Here is a 19,281-nt window from a genome sequence, read left to right on the forward strand (position 1 = left end):
CTTATACTATATTAAGCAAAACCGCACAATATTTACAAAAAAAGAAGGTGCAGATTAACTGTTGAGATACAAATGTGCCACAGTTACAACCATATAATTCACCTAAAGTTTTTTTTTAACATAGTGAGTACATTTTTTTCAGTCATGGTTTAGAACTGGACAATGATGGAAGTAGTACTAATGGCTATATGAAATGTTTAACAAAGGGAACTTTTGTTGGTATGTATTCAAATCTATTATATTTACAAAGCACTGCAGAAAAACATTTTGAAATTTATTTTTCAAAAATTGCTTGCACTCAGTTCTTATAATAAAAAAAATATTAAAAAGCTACAATGAACCTGTTGATTTAATTTTGCAGAATAAACTAGATGGCTTTTGTAATTTGTAAATGAAAATATCACTTAATTTATTTCATATATATATTCTATGATTATGCTTTAAATCTACAATTAGTAGAAAATTAACGGTAATTAAGTTTCTAAGAAGCAATTAAAACTGTATTGAATGTTTTTTTTTTATAATCTAATGTAAAACTTTATTAATCTTTAAGGTTATTTTCATTATATGAAAATTGAAAACTATTTTTTTCTTTTATAGGAAACACCAATGCCAGTTTTATTTTAGAAGGACAATATGGAAGGTTTGTTGTTTGAATCCATTTAAACATATTTGATAAAACATCAACTGTACAATGTTCACATTGTCATTTGAATCATGGTATGAGAACTTACATAAGATGAATATAATGGTTTAAACTAAAAGATTAAAACACAAGATAAAGTTAGGTTGACTCTGAAAGAAATGTTAATTTTCATTAAATATTTAATTTACTAAGTTTCTTCATATATTTTCATTAATGAAAGGGATAAGATATATACTTTTGACATGCTTTCTCTTTGTAGGTCCATGTCTGATGCTGATTTGTTACGAGTTTCTAGAAATGATGATATCTACATGTTCCAGACATATGCCAAAGTGACAGGTGTAAATCCATCTACCGGCAGCATTAAAGGTGGAACTTTGATTACTGTTTCTGGGGAGTACTTTGATGAAACAAACTCTGCAGTCAGAGTGCTGGTAGGAGGTAAGTTTTAGTGTCTTTTTGTAAAAGGTTTCATTATTTTGTAAGACATACTATAAAGTTTACTTTGTTATTTTGAATAATAATAATAAAAAAAGAACTACAAAGTTACAGCTAAATTTATTACATGTACAATGTACCAATTTTATTAAGAAAAAAACTCCCCTCACCACATGATTTTTTCATTTCTTGGGAGGAATTGTGACATTTTGAGTAGGAAATAGGTAAACTTCATTCAGAATTGTGAGAGGTTGAAGTTTTGTATAGTAATTAAGTTTGGGAACAAAACTTGTTGTATGAACAATTATATCTGGTATAGAAAGTTTCTGTTATGGAGTTGGAGTTATCTCCCTTGGCAGCCAGTAGAAGTTGAAACTGGATGATTTTCTATTTTGACTTTACAGACTAGATCTCAGTGATGAAATATGCAAGGCTTGAAAAGATAATTCAGTGAACATCACATTTTTCTGAAGTAGCCAGATTAATTTGGTTGTCAAATGAAGGAATGTATGGACATTGGCCTAAGACATGGTGACAAAGGGGAAATAACTCTTGCTTAAATTCTGTCAATCAACAGCAATGTTATAATGAGTTTTACCTTATTCATAAGATATTTGAATAATGAGAAAAAATGTTAATTGATTAATCATCCATCTGTTTTATAGGCACTGAATGTGAAGTAACAGATGAAGTAACAGACAGTCAAATTATTTGTAGGACTGGTGCTCAGTTGTCTGCCCCTAGATATGCAGGTTGGTATAACACAGTTATTAGCAATTTGATTTTCAAAATAAAAAATAAGAAAATAAACTTCATTTCCTATTTAACAATATTGAAAATTAAGTATATTTTTTAATATTACTGTTTACTTTTGCAGGTAACAGAGGATTAAATTTTGAACAGTTCAGTAGTACATACCACAGCTTCTCAGATTTACCAAATGTGGCCGACTTATTGACCAATGCTACAGATTATTCATCATCGGTCATTGATGAGTTTTACTTTGACGAAAATGATTTAGATGAATATTCAACAAGGACACATGGTTATTTTATTCCTCCACACACTGGTCAATACACATTACACATTAAATGTGATGATTCAGCCATTTTGTATCTGAGTACAGATGAAGATCCTGCTAATAAGGTATTATGGGAATGAATTTAACTACACTATATTATGACAATATACTGTAGCAAATTGTATATATATCCATCCCTTGAGTTGTTCTAATAAGATTCAGTAGCAGATCCAGGGGGATTTCTGGGGATTCAAACACCCCTTAATTTATGACTTAGCACTTGCATGTGTTAGAACCAGTCTTTTAAACATGACTGGATCTGCATATTGAGATTCTCTTATTTCTGAATGATGCTAATTTGGCATCACAATATTACCATCATTTGACCATTACATGTGAATAGGGGAAATGATTTTTTCATTTCAAAAATATAAAAAAAAAATCAATAACTCATGGACAATTTTTATGAAAAGACAAAATAGTAAATGCAATTTATTTTTAAATGACTGTTTTACAAAAAAAATGAAGATTGAATATTTATACAAGAAATTATGTTGTTTTAAGGTACAAGAAGCATCCTGTCCAAAGTATTCATCAAAATGGACATCTAATTCAGAACAAACATCCAGAAGAATGCAGCTAGTCAAGGATAAATAGTAAGTAGTAATACACTATTTCTGGTGCTATTTCTATATATTTATACAACAAAATTAATATGATTTTTGAAGAAAGTCATTGTTTTTCCAGTATTATTTGAATTTGAAATGACTGTTTTTATTATGATATTAAATTATTGATGAATTAATCTTTCAAATTTTTCTTGTTTTTTTTAAGTAGTAGTGCAAATAAATGTGTTTTTATTACATAATTTGAAGGATTAATGATGGATCTTTTTTTTCAGTTACTACATAGAAGTACTACATTCAGAGAATACTGTTGGTTCAAATGTAAGAGTTGCAGCTCGCCATTTAGATACCAAGTTTGTAAGCTCTATGACAGGATTTGCCAAAGAAGAAATACAGAAAATAAAAGTTACTTCTACAGGTACACTTAAATTTGTTAAATAATCACTGTTTTTCAAATTTTTTAAGAGATTTCAGAAAAAATAAAAATAAAAGCATTGCCTTTGTAAAAGCATTACAATATATACATAGACAAATTTAAATTAAAAAAAAAATGATTATTAATGAATGATATAGGCTATGCTAGGAAGAATACATTTATTGGATTTGAATAGGAACAGAACACAAAATAAGATGATTATGAAAATACTGCCCTTTATAACAATTAACAAATTAAAACTTAATTTTACAGTTGAAAGAGAAATTCAACAAGTTACAGTTAGCGATTTAACTGCTGGCTCAGCCACCAATGAGGTACAGGAAGTCACCATTGAAGAAAATTCTGGATCTTTAAGTGATGCCACCTATCAACTTTGTATCTATGGTGTCTGTACAAGTAAGTAATCCTCATATCAAATGAAATAAAAAACAATAATAAGCCTCACATGCAATTGGTACATGCAAAATGTGCTCAATTTCTGATACAGGTTTTGTCTAAATGGTATAGAGATTTGCCTTCATTCGTTTATCCATCAAACATTTTTATTGTATTTAGCATTCAAAGAGAATATGAAGATCTACAAAACTTTTGCAGGCAAATCATTTTTTGCGAGAAAATTAACAATTTATATGGAATTTAGAAACACTCTTTCTTCATTGGCAACACAATATTTGAATCTGCTAATTTTATTTAATTGAATCAAAGATATCTATATAATTATTTATATTGCATTGCTTTTCAGAAATGCTACAGACAATTACAGATGGTGCTGACATTGGAAATGCAGTGAGTGAGCTCCCTTGTTTTGATAGTACTGAGTCTGTATCTGTGACATCTACAACCTTATCATCAGGTGCCCCAGGAGCAAAGCTGACGGTGACATTCAATTCTGAAAGAGGTAAATAGAAGGCATTCAAACATTATTAAGTTGTCTGGTACTATTTTATTTTATGACATAATTGGTTATGAAATAAAGTTTTATATTAATATTTTCTTTACTCCTTACAATTTCAGGAGAATTTCCAAATAATTAATTACTTTTCAAATTCATTCAAATAATGTCTTACAATTTCAGGAGATTTTCCCGATATGACTGCGAGGACAACACCAGGTATTGGAGGGGAAACATTGACAGTAAGAGTATCAGAAAAAACATCCGGTGTACCAAGTGGGAAGTACTTCACATTAACCATGGAATCTGTTCCTACTCCTCTCATAGCAGCAGATGCTTCAGCTGGTGATGTAAGTATAAATCAATTTGTTTTGTATGTATTGATAACCTGTTGACATGCTTAAAAAAAAAACTAAGATAAAGCACATATTATATGCCTCCATTCTGCAAAAGCCTACAGTTAGGATACAGAGCAAATTGGAATAAAAATATTTTACAAATACTTCTTTGTTTTCGTCTACATATTATGTCAAGATAACAGATTCTTTTACATAAATTTTCTATTGAAATCTGTACGTTTGTTCAGTCTGTAAAAACATCAAATACTGATACCTTATCCCAGCCTCTTTAATGTTAGCAATAGAACTTGTATATTTATAGCATAACAGAAAATTTTAATCTGCATTTCAACTCATTTCTATGTAATTACAGGTTAAAACAGCTTTGGAAGAATTGTTTGGTACCAGATGTCCTTCTTTCCTAACTAGCCCAGCAGCTAAGAAAAAGTTTATCAACTACGAGTCTGGCTTACCTAGTGGTGTAAGAGGAACAAAGACCAATGAAGTAGAACCTTTCTGTGGGAGATATGTGGTCAAAAACCCAAATTATTTATACAATGGTGGAGATTTGAAATTGTCAAGCAGTGTTACCACGGTAATTCAATATTATATATTTATTTTACAAGGAGAAATGGAACAATTTCAAATTTTAGATAATAATTCAATATTTCCACTCACAGAACACGTTTGAATAACCTTTGATGACAATAATCTCAATGCTTTTTATTATTTATCCATTTATACTTGTGTTTATACAATGAACATATTCTCATTTTAAAATTAAAGGAGTTATGTAAGGAAAACACATACAAATTATCATCAATTTTGCTTCTTGCTACACTTGAAATTTTAAATACCATTTGTATATTTTTGTATACACCATAATTTATATATGCAATTAATTTTTTAATTTCAGCTATGTTTTGCCTACCAGAGCAATCAAATACAGAATTATGTCAGAGTGTCTTACACTTATGAGGATGATGCTGAAGAATTACATAATTCTGCTATTAATATTGATGTCACAATGTCTACAACTGAAGGGTAAATACATGTTTTTTAAAAATTTAAATCCTATAACGGTCAATTTCATTTGGACAAGTACATTATCTTGTAACTTTTTAAGATTATAATTTCTAATGTTTTGTTTGAGAAATGAAATTCAAAACTTGAATTAATTTGTAAATTTAACTTAAAAAAAGGGAGATAACTTAGGAAAATGAAAGAAAAAAAAATGATCTACTTTGGGACAGCAATTAAACTGATCATTAGTTCTGTTAAATCTTATGAAACCAAGCTTTATATTCAGCCTTATTGTCTAATCGAATGGCCAAAATGTAGGTGTAATATATTTTCATTTGAAGTCAGTATGTTACAAAACAGAAAAAATTAATATATATTTGAGAGAATATAAGTACAATGTATAATTTTATGATTTCATATTACAGGTGGCATTACACATGTATTGATATGCTGAGTGAATTAAAGTCAGCCCGTCCTACAATTGCTTATTTCTGGGTCAGAAAGGTTCAAGTGTACAAACTTGGGTCTGCAAAGCAGTTTTACATTGATGATGTTTACATTGGCCGTGAAGCAGTCCTGACAAATGAAACTGGTAAGTTAATTATCAATATAGTTCCATTATGTTTGATTTGCAAACCACTTGCCTATCACCACTTATTTTGAGCTTTAAACTTTGTATAGAGGTGCACTAAACATGCAACTAAATGTGAAAAGATTTGACAATTAACTGCTTGAGGTTGGTTGTTTCTGCTGACTACCAGAATATTCAAATTGTATATAGAAAGTGCTATTAAAGACAACAAATCAATCAATCGTTTGTCTAATTTGATTTTTGGCCTGTGTTTTCTGTGTTTTTTTTCTTCTGCCTCAATTTACGATGAACTATATTTTGACCTTATTGCCAATTTGACTTTTATATGGAATAATTTTCCAGTAAAATGAAGACAATCAGTTTATATCTACATGTTGTGATTTTGTATTTCAGATGTTAATTTCTTTCGTATGACACCTGCCAAACCAAACTCAGCTTTTATTGAGTCAGTATCGGTGGCTTCACCAAGTGCAGGAGTCTACGATATAACACTGGTACCACATGACTGTGGGAGTGACTTCCCTTTATTTAAGAAGATTGGGGGCCAGGTTAGACCTGGAGGATCAATCTCTGTAACCAGGACTCAGCCAGCTTCACCACCCATTACTGGATCATTTAGTGTTACTTTTAATAGTAAAACAAAAGCTGGTAAATATAATTATCAATCTCTATCTTTTGGTGTTTAAAGTTGAAATTTAAATGAAAGTTTAATGAGTCTTTTGTTAAGTATTATTGGTATTTTTTGCATTTTTGTAATAGAATTTTTAACCTTAATTATTACAACATTTTTCTATTAATGTTTAGGTGTCTGCAATATGTGTTATATTTTTCATATTTTTGTTGGTAACTGAGATGTAACACAAAATATGTTTATTTTTAAAACCATTATATTTCTTTCAGGAATTTCATATGATATGGATGAGACAGAATTAACCACTATGCTTGAGACAATAGAAGGTATTGGTAATGTCAAGGTCACAAGGACAGGAGTATGTTCTAACTTTGATATAACCATTGCTTATGAATCTTTACCAGGAGATCAGGCAGAGATCATAGTAAGTTTTATAGGCTTTCTCAATCCACTTTAGTGCTAATTGAGAAGGTTACAGCACAGACTTTAAATATCATTTATTGAATCATAAGGTTTAAATGATAAATTAAAATACTTTATGCATAAACTACTTTCTCGAATTTGTACTATGCTAGTTGAGTTTTGATATCTATTTTTAGAGATTAGTTGTTATGTTTGCTCCTCTTGACTCCATAATTTTTTTTTAACACAAGTTGAAAAGTAAGCACTCGCTTCAGTATACTAAAAAATAGATTAAATCATGCTATAGAAAAAAAGATATTTTTAATATTGACATCAACATCAATTTGTTGTCATAGCCTTTTTTAAATTTGTGATTGATTCTTCTAGGTTGATGCCAGTACATTGTTTGGTAAAGATGTAGCAGCAGCAGTAACAACCATACAAGAGGGTGGACTTTGGTATGATCCAATTCCAGGGGATATGTTACGTACTGACCATGCACTACCACAGGTGAGATTCGTATAGAAGACTTTTTCTAAGAAATTACAGTCCTTTAAATTTTGATTATGAACAAAACAATTTTGCCATACTCTAAAAAAAACCTCATCAGGCCAATTTTAGAAATTTAACTAGTTTGTAACTTGTCTACCTTGCATATTTACCTATAAGTTGACCAATCATTTATATCTGTAACTTGTCTACCTTGCATATTTACCTATAAGTTGACCAATCATTTATATCCAAATCTATTATGTCCCCACAATGCATCTGCATTTTTGAATACAAGTATTTGCTATAACACAATTTCTATTATTATCATGGTATAGGTTATGGTATATGTTAATGGTATTCCAACTATTTGTGAAGGAGACTGCACATTTGAGTGGAGTTTAAGTAGTTCACCTACTGTAACAGCCGTCAGTCCAACATCAGGTAAGATAATCATTTATTATATTTATTATTTTGAAATTTATAGACCTATTTGCAGGCTACAGACTATCTGCAATATATCAAAGTTCTATTTTTGATACTATTTTTTTTTAGTAATTCACTGAAATCCATTAATGGAGAAAAGGTGAAGTATAAAATAATTTAAAAAAATAGAGGAGACACACACATAGCTTCTGGCTGTTGGCTATCCTCTTCAAATAAATAAAGAATTAAATTAAATTTAAAAAAAATGTTAGGCATGAGATATGTTAATTCAGTTGCGTTTCTGTAATTTTATTTTGTATTCAAATATTTATTAGAAATGATTAATACCTTTAGATAATTCTATATTATGACTTTTTTTTGCTAAAGGTGGCCCAGGAATACCTGTGGTAGTCACTGGTACAAATTTTGGGGCTGTCTTGGTTAATAATGAGGTAGAAATTGGTGGGATCATGTGTACTGTTACTTCTGGTGGAACTACTAGTTTAACATGTACTTCTGGTCAGGGTTCATATGGTACATACTTGGTAGATGTCTATGTTGATGGAAAAGGAAAAGCAACTCATGATGCAGGAAATGTGACTTTCCAAAATACAATGGCCATCAGTGGAATTAGTCCATCTACTGGAACTCTTGGAGGTAATTATATATTTTCATGAAGAATTTGTAGCCAGTTGATAAAATTTGCCACATATTTATTATCTCTCTTCAGGTTATTTCTTTATTTCTTGCTCCTTAGCTCTTAATGTGACTGGATGTTAAAAGTTTGAACTTGAATGACATTGGAGAAAGGAGGAGGTCTGTTAAGAGTCTTAAAGATTCAGATTTCACATTAAATGCAGACATAAGAATAAATCTGAATTTAATAGTTACTTTTGAATGAGAAAAATCAGAATGCAAACGCTTCATATATTTAAATTCCGAAATTGCAAACAAATACAGTTAATTGCTGCAAGGGGTATTTTGAAAAAAAACAAAATGTTATCAAGTCATGAATAAGAAGTCTTTTTTCTGTTTTTAGGTGGAACAAAATGTTATTAAACCATGAATAAGAAGTATTTTTTTTTCTGTTTTAAGGTGTAGCAAAATGTTATTGAACCATGAATAAGAAGTATTTTTTTTTCTGTTTTAAGGTGGAACAAAATGTTATTAAATCATGAATAAGAAGTATTTTTTTCTTTTTTAAGGTGGAATACCACTTACAATAACCGGTAATGGATTTAGTTCTTCTGCTGTGGTATCTGTTGGAGGAATTGACTGTGAGATACTAAGTACTACAACCACAGTAGTTATTTGTAATCTCCCTGCAGCGGTAAGCAATGTACAATTATTGAGCAAGATATGCACAAATTAAAATTAGAATTTTATAGATAGGTACTGTAAATTCAGAAATTATTGCGATGTTTTTATCATGGAGAAAAATGCAATACGGTTATCATTGCAAAAAATTAAATCACATTTTGGTCTAAAAGGACAAAATCACAATAATAAATGCATGTAGTAATATTTGAATTTACAGTATTACATGAATCTTTAATACACACCATAGAGGTCAAAAGAAAATCTCAATATCATTTCAGAAATCATGATAATCAATAAAGTTTCTACTTTGTAAATAATCACACTTATGTCTTTATCATTGCATTGATGAATATATATTTTTCAGACTGCTGGATCTGTTGATGTTGTTATTAATTTAGATGGCCACACACAGACATCACCCAATCAGTTTACATATGATTCATCAAGTACACCAACTATAACTAGTGTGTCACCAACATCCATCGGAGCTGCTGGTTAGTTATATTTACATGTTATAATAAACTGACCTTTCTTCTGTAGATATGCTATTATTCAATGGGCAACCATTTACTTAAGGGGTCTCTAAAATTAATGATACATTTTATGTCTGGCCACTTTTTAAAAATCTTGATGCTTTCAGGTGTCTTTGATAACTAAAAGATGACAAGGGAGATAAGTCAATATTATTTTGTTAAATAAGGGAGATAAATCAATATTATCTGGATAAAGATATTCTGTGTTGGTTTTAAATTATAAATAAAAATATTCATATCATTTTGCTGTATTGGTAAATCATTATAATAGGTTACAATATATCTTATGCTTTCAAAGCTACAGTGAGTATTCATAAAATTGAAAACTATAGAAAATAATTTGCTATATTCAGGTGGTGCTACCCTTACAATAGATGGTACAAACTTTGGAACTTCTGGAACTTTGAAGATTGGAACAACAACAGTGACAACAGAAACATTTACCAACACTCAAGTGACAGCTACCCTCCCATCCCTGACCCCAGGGATATATGATGTCTTGTTACTGAAGGGGAGTGGGGGAGCTGCTGTAGACAGGTAAGATATAATCTTTATCGCTCTAAGGAGGTGACCTTTATTTTTGTACAAAGTTAAATGATGTTCAAAGTGTAGAAATACAAAGAGGAAACTATTTTGTCATAGTTTTGTGATCTTTTAACTGAAATGATAAGAAGAACCCTTAAAACATACAGTTGATAAAGAAAACTTTTTGAAAATATGTTATTATTTGTTCTAAATATAACTTATTAAAACATTTTCTTTTACAGCTCTGGAAACATTCCTAAGATAGAATATAAATTGGTAATCAAAAATATATTCCCAACTGAAGGGTCTCTTCATGGAGGTACCAGATTAACATTAACTGGACAAGGATTCAGTACAAACATGTCCGTGACTGAAGTGAAAGTTGGAGATTATGGATGTGGTATTGAATCAGCTACTAGCACTCAAATAGTCTGTCTGATTCCAGACACCTCAGCAGTTATCAAAATAAATAACCAAGGCGTTCACCCAAGTAAGAGTAATATATTATAGAGTAAAAATAGGAAGCATAAAATTGTTTTTGAAACATATTATGATGATAATGAAGTGGAGGAATCCAAGGGCAGTGGTTTTCTCTGCACACTCAAGCTTCCTCCACCAATATAAACTGGCTGCCACGAAATAGCCCAAAAGTGGCATTAAAACACCAACAATCAATCAATTGAAGTGGAGAACAAAAAAGGAAGGTCTTTTCCAAAGGGTCTTATCTTAAGCTTATAAGTCTATTTCCTATTTTATTTCAATATTTTTTTTACCTATGCCAGTGTATTGTACTTTTTCTGATGTGAATGTATTAAAACATGTTAAATAATGTAGGAATCAATTATTTTTTTAGCCTGGGGTATTGGTTACCAGTGGAATCCTGTAGTAGCTTTAGCTAAAGTAGGTGATATTGTTGAGTGGTCATGGACTACCCCATCTTGGATCTATACTTTTACTCATCGTATAGAACAAACAAAGAATGAGACAGCTACAGAACCTGCAGTTGATGGCTTTGTCAGCGGGCAAGTCGGAACAGCAAATGGTAAGTTTGAGTCCAAAACAGAAAAGTTGTTTAAAATTATTTCTCTTGCTTATAACAACCTACAGGTTTTTTTTAGCATACAGTCTGTCCAAGTATTTTCATGGTATACATGCATATTAACTTTTACATGATTATTTCATTTGTCATGATTTACTTTTATGATTATTTATTCTGCATAATGTTAGTTGTAATGATGACAGGTGTTCATGTATAATTTATTTTACAGGTGGGTTTCAGTACCGAGTAACCACACCAGGACAATTTAGTTACTGGAGTGGCTATACAGATTTATATGAAATTATTTTCTATAGAGGAACATTGGTAGCAGAAGATAAAACACCATTTAGTGGTTTGGTAGAACTGAAAGTAGCAGGACAAATGGCTCTTCATGATGTTAACTCAGGTAATATAAATGATTTATGGTTTAATGTTCTTTATAACTTGGTAAAGGCAACTTATTTTACAGCCTCTTGTTTCTCATAAAAAATACATCTAAATTCTCTTAATAATAAAGGAGTGTTAAATCATGAGTTCACATCTTCATGCCTTGACTAGTTTTAAAAATAGAAACCAAGCACCTGAGGAGAGCTTTAGTTAGCCCTTAAACAAAAGATATCTTTATTTTTATTTTTCCATTTATATATTGTTTTAGTTCTGAAAAATATTTATATTTAATTTTTTGTTTATAGGTACATCTGATCCAGTGGATGGTTCTGCCTGTCCAGAAACAACCAGTCCTATTTCTAACTGTGCTGGTTCACCACCGGTATCCTCACCACCAGACATGTTTTCATTTTCCTTCAAGACTTGTACCACCCCAGGTGTAACTGCCATTGACAAGAATCGTGGTACAACAAGCGACGTTATCTCAATAACAGGATATGGATTTTCAAGTACCAGTTGTAATAATGAAGTGACATTCGGCGATGCCACTTGCACAGTAACTCATTCTGCAGATACATGGTTAGAATGTAAAATAGATCCAACTTCTTCTCCAACAGTTGGTTTAATGCAAGAAGTCAATGTCAGGGTCAATAATTTGGGTGATGCCATTATTGCTATAGCTGGTCAGTCAGCAAAGACCTTTGTCATCGAGCCATTGGTCACAGAAATCAGCCCTTTGTCTTCTTCTGTGAATGGAGGACTAACTCTAACAATATCAGGAACAGGATACCAAGGAAATGAGACTGACATATTGGTTTCCATCAATGGAATTGATTGTCCTGTACAGACTGTATCTTACACAGAGATCACATGTATTACACCACCTTCTGGAGGAGGGATAAAAACTGTAGAGGTCAAGGTCAATGCATACGGTAATCTTATTCCAGCTGTATGTGACATTTTATGTCAGTTAACCTATGAACCTGCTGATACTCCTGAGATTTCAGCAGTTGACCCTACGACATTGAGTGGAGCTTCAACAACTGTTACTATAAGTGGATCAGGATTTTCCGATCAGACAGTAAACACTGAGGTCAAAATAGGTGGTGAAGTTTGTACTGCATCATCTGTAACTGACACTGAAATACAATGTACCATAACAAATGTTCCTGCTGGTACCCAGGACCTTGATCTTGTAATCACAGACAAAGGAAGAGCAACTAACAGTATACAGATAACCAGTTCAGCAGTTATTTCAAGTTTATCTCCTTCTCAGGGAAGTACAAATGGTGGAACAGAATTAATAATTGATGGAAATGGTTTTGTCGATGGCTCAACATCTGTAACAGTAGATGGCACTGCATGTGACCTTGTAGAGGTTGCTTTATCATATGTCAAATGTAAAACTGAAAGTCATGCAACTGGAAGTGTAGATGTAGTTGTTACCTCAAATGGGCAAACTTATGGAAATGAAAGTTTTGAATATTCCTCCAGTGCAACACCAACAATCTCTTCAGTGAGTCCATTACAGGGATCTCAAGGAACAACTATCACCATAACTGGTACTAACTTTGGTGCTACCAGTGGTGACAACACTGTAACTACAGGTGGAGTACCTTGTACTGTTACCTCAGATGGAGCAACAGAGATACAGTGCACAGCTGGTGCTGTATCTATTGGTTCAGTACCAGTTCTTGTTGATGTTAGAAACAGTGGATTGTCCAATAACAATGTCAATTTTGATTTTGAACTGACAATCACTGCTATTAGTAAAAATTCAGGTAGGATACTTTTTAATTTTCCTAATGAATATTATTATCATATCAATATAAACTGAATAGAAATATTAAAATTTCCACCTTATTTCTTTGTTTTTTTGGGGTGTATTTTTTATTGTAACATAAGAAATAAATGTATTGAACCCTTTCATGCATAAATTAGCATCAGTCTTGTTCAACTTTACTTTGGATGTATTTTTAACAACTTTCATGGACAACTGTTAAACAAGATCTGTATTTTATACCACTGAATTAAGATTACTTTACACAACATTTTGATAGTTTATATTATTTGCTATTTTATATGAGATATATTTATATTGTAGGAAGTTCATCAGGCGGACAAACTGCTACTATTACTGGATCAGGATTTGATGATACAACCAGTGCAACTATCTGTGGAAATTCCTGTGTCAAAGATGACTCTGCCAGTCAGACAGCTTCCCAATTTATATGTGTCACACCCGCAGCCTCTGGTATGTACAATTATTCTATGTGCTAGAATGATAATTTAAATCAATCATTATTACCACATCTTGTCTGGGTTGCAAAAGCATTGTAAATTTTTTCAATTACTCATCAGGTATTCACCATCGAAGTAAGGCTACAATACTGCTAAATGTATAGATTGATTTTTTATAAGAACACATGATGGTTTTCACCAGATTCAAGAAATTTTCAGTATTTTTCATACTTCTGATATAGACAGAAGCAAATGCCAGGTTATGTTATAGATCAGCTAGGGTAACATTTTTCAATATTTTTTTTATGAAAATTTTACATGTATAAAACTGATACCGGTAAAAAACACATTTGAACTGAGAGCCAAATAGGTAGGAATTTATGTTATTCATATCTGTTTGTATTTATGTATTCCCCTATCTGTTTTCAGGTACAGTGACAGGAACTCAAGCATGTGATGTAGTAGCTACTGTCGATGGAGTATCAAAGACTCTAGCAGGAGGTTACACATACGATCAAAGTCTCACCCCTACCATTACAAATGTAAACCCTGCCCGTGGGGGAACTGGAGGAGGATCAACTCTTACCATTACTGGGACTGGCTTTGGGTAAGTGGCAGTTTAACCATTACAAATGCAAACCCAGCCTATGATTGAACATTTATTGCTGGCATGAGTATAAGTGAGTATTAGCCTAACCATTCCAATTGTAAACTGATCTGTCCGAGGACTGGAATGAAGAATATTTCTTTTCAGCACTGGAAAACAGGATTACATCATGCCTCACAATTTTCAGCCCCTAAAAATATCCAAAAAATCACAAAACTTTATTATAAATTTGAACTTGCAAAAAAATTCTCATTACATTGTAGTATAAAACAGAAACTGAATAGTAAACCTGTACTGTGACATAAATGAATTTATATTACAGAAATGATCCAGCACAAGTAGATGTGACTATTGCTGGTACTACATGTACAGTCTCTACTGCTACCGACACCCAGATTATTTGTTCAACAGGACAACACACACCTTCACAGAAAACTTCTGTCACGGTAGAAATTAATGGCAATGGAATAGCAGATCAGGTATTTATCTTACACATTTTGTTTTGTTTTTTAAACTATGGACATTTATGATTTGTTTCCAAAGATGTGTGTAATATTTGTTACTGGACAAGGAACAATCAATCAAACAATCAATCATATTGATGTGACTGACTGATATCTATGTTAGTGCCTATTAAATATCTCCCATTAATATTACTATTGTTGTAGTTCTGTACAGCATATATTAGGATGTAAAATAAATGGGTTTTTGAAATACCAGTATTCAGTTCTCACAGTTATATGTTATGATTAATTCCACCTTACTTTTGATCTCTTTAGATTATTATTTAGTAAAATTGCATGTCAGGTTGGCGTATTTGATTGTTTAAACATCTTCTGACAACAGACTCGGCCTTCTCTTGAACTGAATTTTAATGTACGTATTGTTATGCGTTTACTTTTCTAGATTGGCTAGAGGTATAGGGGGAGGGTTGAGATCTCACAAACATGTTTAACCCCGCCGCATTTTTGCGCCTGTCCCAAGTCAGGAGCCTCTGGCCTTTGTTAGTCTTGTATCATTTTAATTTTAGTTTCTTGTGTACAATTTGTAAATTAGTATGGCGTTCATTATCACTGAACTAGTATATATTTTTTAGGGGCCAGCTACATTGAAGACCTGTTGGTGAACTTCAGCTGTTGTTTTTATCTATGGTTGGGTTGTTGTCTTTTTGACACATTCCCCATTTCCATTCTCAATTTTATTTTCATCTTTTTCACCACTGACACATTTTCAGTGCAGAATCATGTACTTTACAAACAGATACTGGGAGACCAATACCATAGATGTTTTCATATGGAAATATTTAAATAACAGCAATATTATATTCAAAACGGTACATTTTTTTTTTGGCTAATGCAAAATTCATAATGCAGATATATGATCCTCACTATTTACCTTGGTACTAATACACGGAATTTTTTTTTTTTCAGACTGATGCAGAATTTTACTATGTAGATGTATGGTCCTCGCCATTTACCTGGGGTGGTGGAAGTCCACCTGAGAATGGAACATTGGTTGTTATTCCAGCCGGAAATGTCATCCTTCTAGACATAAACACAAATCGACTCAAAATGATTCTTATCAAGGGTAGGTTGAAGGTGTAATTATACCCCTACACTCGATTGGGGGCTAAATAGCATTTCATTGTCTTTTAGTCAATATTTTTAAACCACTTTTCAGGGACTACTTATTTAATATTTGGTTATCAGCTTGACAACTATTTATTATACAGTTCGAGCGCTTTTGGAATCAGAGTTTTTTTTCAGACAACTCTTCTCCCTTTTTTCTCATATATTGAATTATAAACTTAAGTTTACACAGCACAAAAGTACTTTCAACTTCTTATTAAATGTTTGCATCATTGTATTTATGTCATATTAAATGACAATTATAAAAAATTTCAAAATATCAATTAAAGAAATGAATAAACATGAATGAAGAGTTTTCTTTTCTAAATGGAAGTAAATCTTTCAATGGGGAGACAACTCTAAATTGATGTGGTGAAGTTTACATTACTTTCATTTTAAATGGCATACATGTGATTCTTCCGGCGGGAGTCAAAATCTCCCACTTTTAAGACCCTCTTCCGCCCCTCCCGTTAACATTTGAAATCTTTTGCTTTTTGAAAATGTCAACCTCGAAAAATTTTCGTCTATTAGTGTTACACAGAAAAAGTTTTGAAGGGAAAACTGTCATCTTGAAGATGTAAAATGATTTGTTTTTATTTTCAGGTGGAGAGCTGATATTTGATGAAAAGGATGTAGAATTGTTCGCAGATAACATTTTAATTGTAGAAGGGGGAAAATTACAGGTAAGAATCATTTCTTTTTTTCCCTCTATTTAAAAAAAATAAATAATTGAGACATGTCTTTAATAGTGATAATGGTCAAATATGCAAGAATGATTTGAAAAGTTCAGATTTACTGCATGATTTGCATTATATATTGATATAAAAAAACAACCTCAAGAAATGTAGAGTAGATGTCAATAAAACAGCATCCCAACATAGGTTGAATTAAAACAAAACTGGAAGACTGCGCAGAAATCTACATATCTACATGCATTTGACAATAAGTAATTGCTATTTGTTTATTTGTTTATTTGTTTTTTAGATTGGTACAGAGGATCAGCCATTCCAACATAAAGCTATTATTACTGGTACAGCACATCTACGTACTAAAGAATTACCTATATATGGTACAAACTCTCTTGGTGTTAGAGAAGGTATCCTTGACCTTCATGGTAAGTGTTCTAAAAAAAGTAAAACTACATTATTAACTGTACAATGTACTTTTATTATGAAAAATTAAAAAAGATCCATTGTTTTAACTCTTTGGTCTGGGTTTACATATTTTGAAAAAAAAAGTGTTGAAGATATGATATTAATTTTTGTGTATCCTTCTGTTATCCTTTTGTTTATGTGTTAATCAATCGATTCCAATTACAAATGATGTATGTTAAATTTAGTTTAACCTTTGATTTCTAGCATTAATTCTCAGTTATACATACAAAGACAGCACATCTACGTGCTAAAGAATTACCAATATATGGTAATAGACAAGTCATGTCTTCTTTGACTATTAATGACGTTAAAATACTAAATCCCTGTGATGTGTTTTAGTCGATTTTAGTCTCTGATGCATGATTTTTTACTATTAATTGGTTTTGGCTTTTAACTAGCTGTCAGTAACTGCGAGTACTCTCAAATCGTATTTTCTTGTTAATTCGACCTGTTGATACTGTTTATAATGCTTTTTTGTCATTTTTTATTTATATGGATCTTGGCTGTATACCAGCTTTGATTATTTGTAATATCTTCAATTTTTCACTTATTCTTACAACATTTGTATAAACTTCAAGATTATAAAAAACCGGTTTTTTTCTAAAGTGAACATTGATTGGTTAAATATTTCTCAGTGTGTTTGAATTTGTTGGATAGCCTTTTGGTCATGACTGTTTGTCTCTAATATTTAATTAACTGTGCATTTGTATTCAGATATCGCAGATCAAATTTATTCGTTCTTTGTGTAATCATACGTTTTTTGATTGAGTTAAGTCTGCTAATTGATATTTTATCGTATGTTTTTATATGTTGTGATGTTATGCTATTGTTTCAGAAAAAGGGAGAAGGTTTGGGCCCATGAAAACGTTTAATCCCGCTGCAAATGTTTGCACCTGTCCTAAGTCAGGAATCTGATGTACAGTAGTTGTCGTTTGTTTATGTAATATATACGTGTTTCTCGTTTCTCGTTTTGTTTATATAGATTAGACCGTTGGTTTTCCCGTTTGAATGGTTTTACACTAGTAATTTTGGGGCCCTTTATAGCTTGTTGTTCGGTGTGAGCCAAGGCTCCGTGTTGAAGGCCGTACTTTAACCTATAATGGTTTAATTTTTAAATTGTTATTTGGATGGAGAGTTGTCTCATTGGCACTCACACCACATCTTCCTATATCTAATATTATTTGAAGTTTCTAAATAAGGCTCTATTACTGTTATTTAAGGTCAGCCTGTACCAGTTGTATGGACAAGACTTGATCAGACTGCTGCAGCAGGTAGCAACCAGATTGTATTACAAAAGGAGGTCACATGGAAAGCTGGTGAAGAAATTGTAATAGCTGCGACTGGGCATCATCATACGCAGAGAGAAAATGAAATTCGTATCATTCAGTCAGTGGCTGGAGACCAAAAAACTATTACATTGACAAAGAATCTAGATTATACACATCTTGGAACTTCAGAAACTATCAGTGGATACAATCTAGAATACAGAGCTGAAGTAGGATTATTGACACGTAATATTGTATTACGGGGAGAAAGAGATCGGCAGTGGACGGAAGTTATTGCTGCATGTCCTGCTGGTTTTAATACAGGTAACTTGTTTTATGAGTGGAATGGTCAATATATATTCACTGCAGAGAAAAACATTTAATTACAGCTCATTGTTTTAACCCTCTTGCTGCCGGAGGGACACATATGTCCAGACCGGCAGTGCCGGAGGGACACATATGTCCATGGTTAAATTTATGCAATCTTCTCATCAATGCTGTATCTCTTTCAATAAAAATATCGAAGATAAAACAGTGTTATGTTTTTGTCCAATGGGTCCCAAATGTAACGGTCATTATGTCGTGACGTCATATATCGAATGACGTCGTTGTTTGGAATGTT

At 31.9% G+C, this 19,281-nt stretch overlaps 1 protein-coding gene across 1 annotated transcript in view; it reads left to right on the top strand.

Annotated features, from left to right (window-relative positions):
• LOC134690729 (fibrocystin-L-like) overlaps positions 1 to 19,281 on the top strand; it is a 40,928-nt gene that overhangs the window by 7,052 nt on the left and 14,595 nt on the right. Inside the window, exons 7-38 of the mRNA XM_063550767.1 lie at positions 143 to 219; positions 601 to 643; positions 906 to 1,087; positions 1,750 to 1,836; positions 1,962 to 2,230; positions 2,670 to 2,761; positions 3,007 to 3,149; positions 3,420 to 3,563; positions 3,910 to 4,065; positions 4,243 to 4,409; positions 4,771 to 4,992; positions 5,314 to 5,441; positions 5,846 to 6,012; positions 6,406 to 6,660; positions 6,913 to 7,067; positions 7,433 to 7,555; positions 7,873 to 7,978; positions 8,348 to 8,617; positions 9,166 to 9,290; positions 9,645 to 9,774; positions 10,167 to 10,350; positions 10,581 to 10,828; positions 11,192 to 11,380; positions 11,607 to 11,783; positions 12,070 to 13,545; positions 13,869 to 14,018; positions 14,435 to 14,612; positions 14,935 to 15,091; positions 16,043 to 16,199; positions 16,844 to 16,923; positions 17,225 to 17,354; positions 18,615 to 18,983. Coding sequence (XP_063406837.1) covers positions 143 to 219; positions 601 to 643; positions 906 to 1,087; positions 1,750 to 1,836; positions 1,962 to 2,230; positions 2,670 to 2,761; positions 3,007 to 3,149; positions 3,420 to 3,563; positions 3,910 to 4,065; positions 4,243 to 4,409; positions 4,771 to 4,992; positions 5,314 to 5,441; positions 5,846 to 6,012; positions 6,406 to 6,660; positions 6,913 to 7,067; positions 7,433 to 7,555; positions 7,873 to 7,978; positions 8,348 to 8,617; positions 9,166 to 9,290; positions 9,645 to 9,774; positions 10,167 to 10,350; positions 10,581 to 10,828; positions 11,192 to 11,380; positions 11,607 to 11,783; positions 12,070 to 13,545; positions 13,869 to 14,018; positions 14,435 to 14,612; positions 14,935 to 15,091; positions 16,043 to 16,199; positions 16,844 to 16,923; positions 17,225 to 17,354; positions 18,615 to 18,983 — 6,536 coding nt within the window. The remainder of the gene's footprint in view (positions 1 to 142; positions 220 to 600; positions 644 to 905; positions 1,088 to 1,749; positions 1,837 to 1,961; positions 2,231 to 2,669; positions 2,762 to 3,006; positions 3,150 to 3,419; positions 3,564 to 3,909; positions 4,066 to 4,242; positions 4,410 to 4,770; positions 4,993 to 5,313; positions 5,442 to 5,845; positions 6,013 to 6,405; positions 6,661 to 6,912; positions 7,068 to 7,432; positions 7,556 to 7,872; positions 7,979 to 8,347; positions 8,618 to 9,165; positions 9,291 to 9,644; positions 9,775 to 10,166; positions 10,351 to 10,580; positions 10,829 to 11,191; positions 11,381 to 11,606; positions 11,784 to 12,069; positions 13,546 to 13,868; positions 14,019 to 14,434; positions 14,613 to 14,934; positions 15,092 to 16,042; positions 16,200 to 16,843; positions 16,924 to 17,224; positions 17,355 to 18,614; positions 18,984 to 19,281) is intronic.

This window comes from Mytilus trossulus, chromosome 1 (genome assembly GCF_036588685.1).
Source record: "Mytilus trossulus isolate FHL-02 chromosome 1, PNRI_Mtr1.1.1.hap1, whole genome shotgun sequence".
Taxonomy (NCBI): Eukaryota; Metazoa; Mollusca; class Bivalvia; order Mytilida; family Mytilidae; genus Mytilus; species Mytilus trossulus.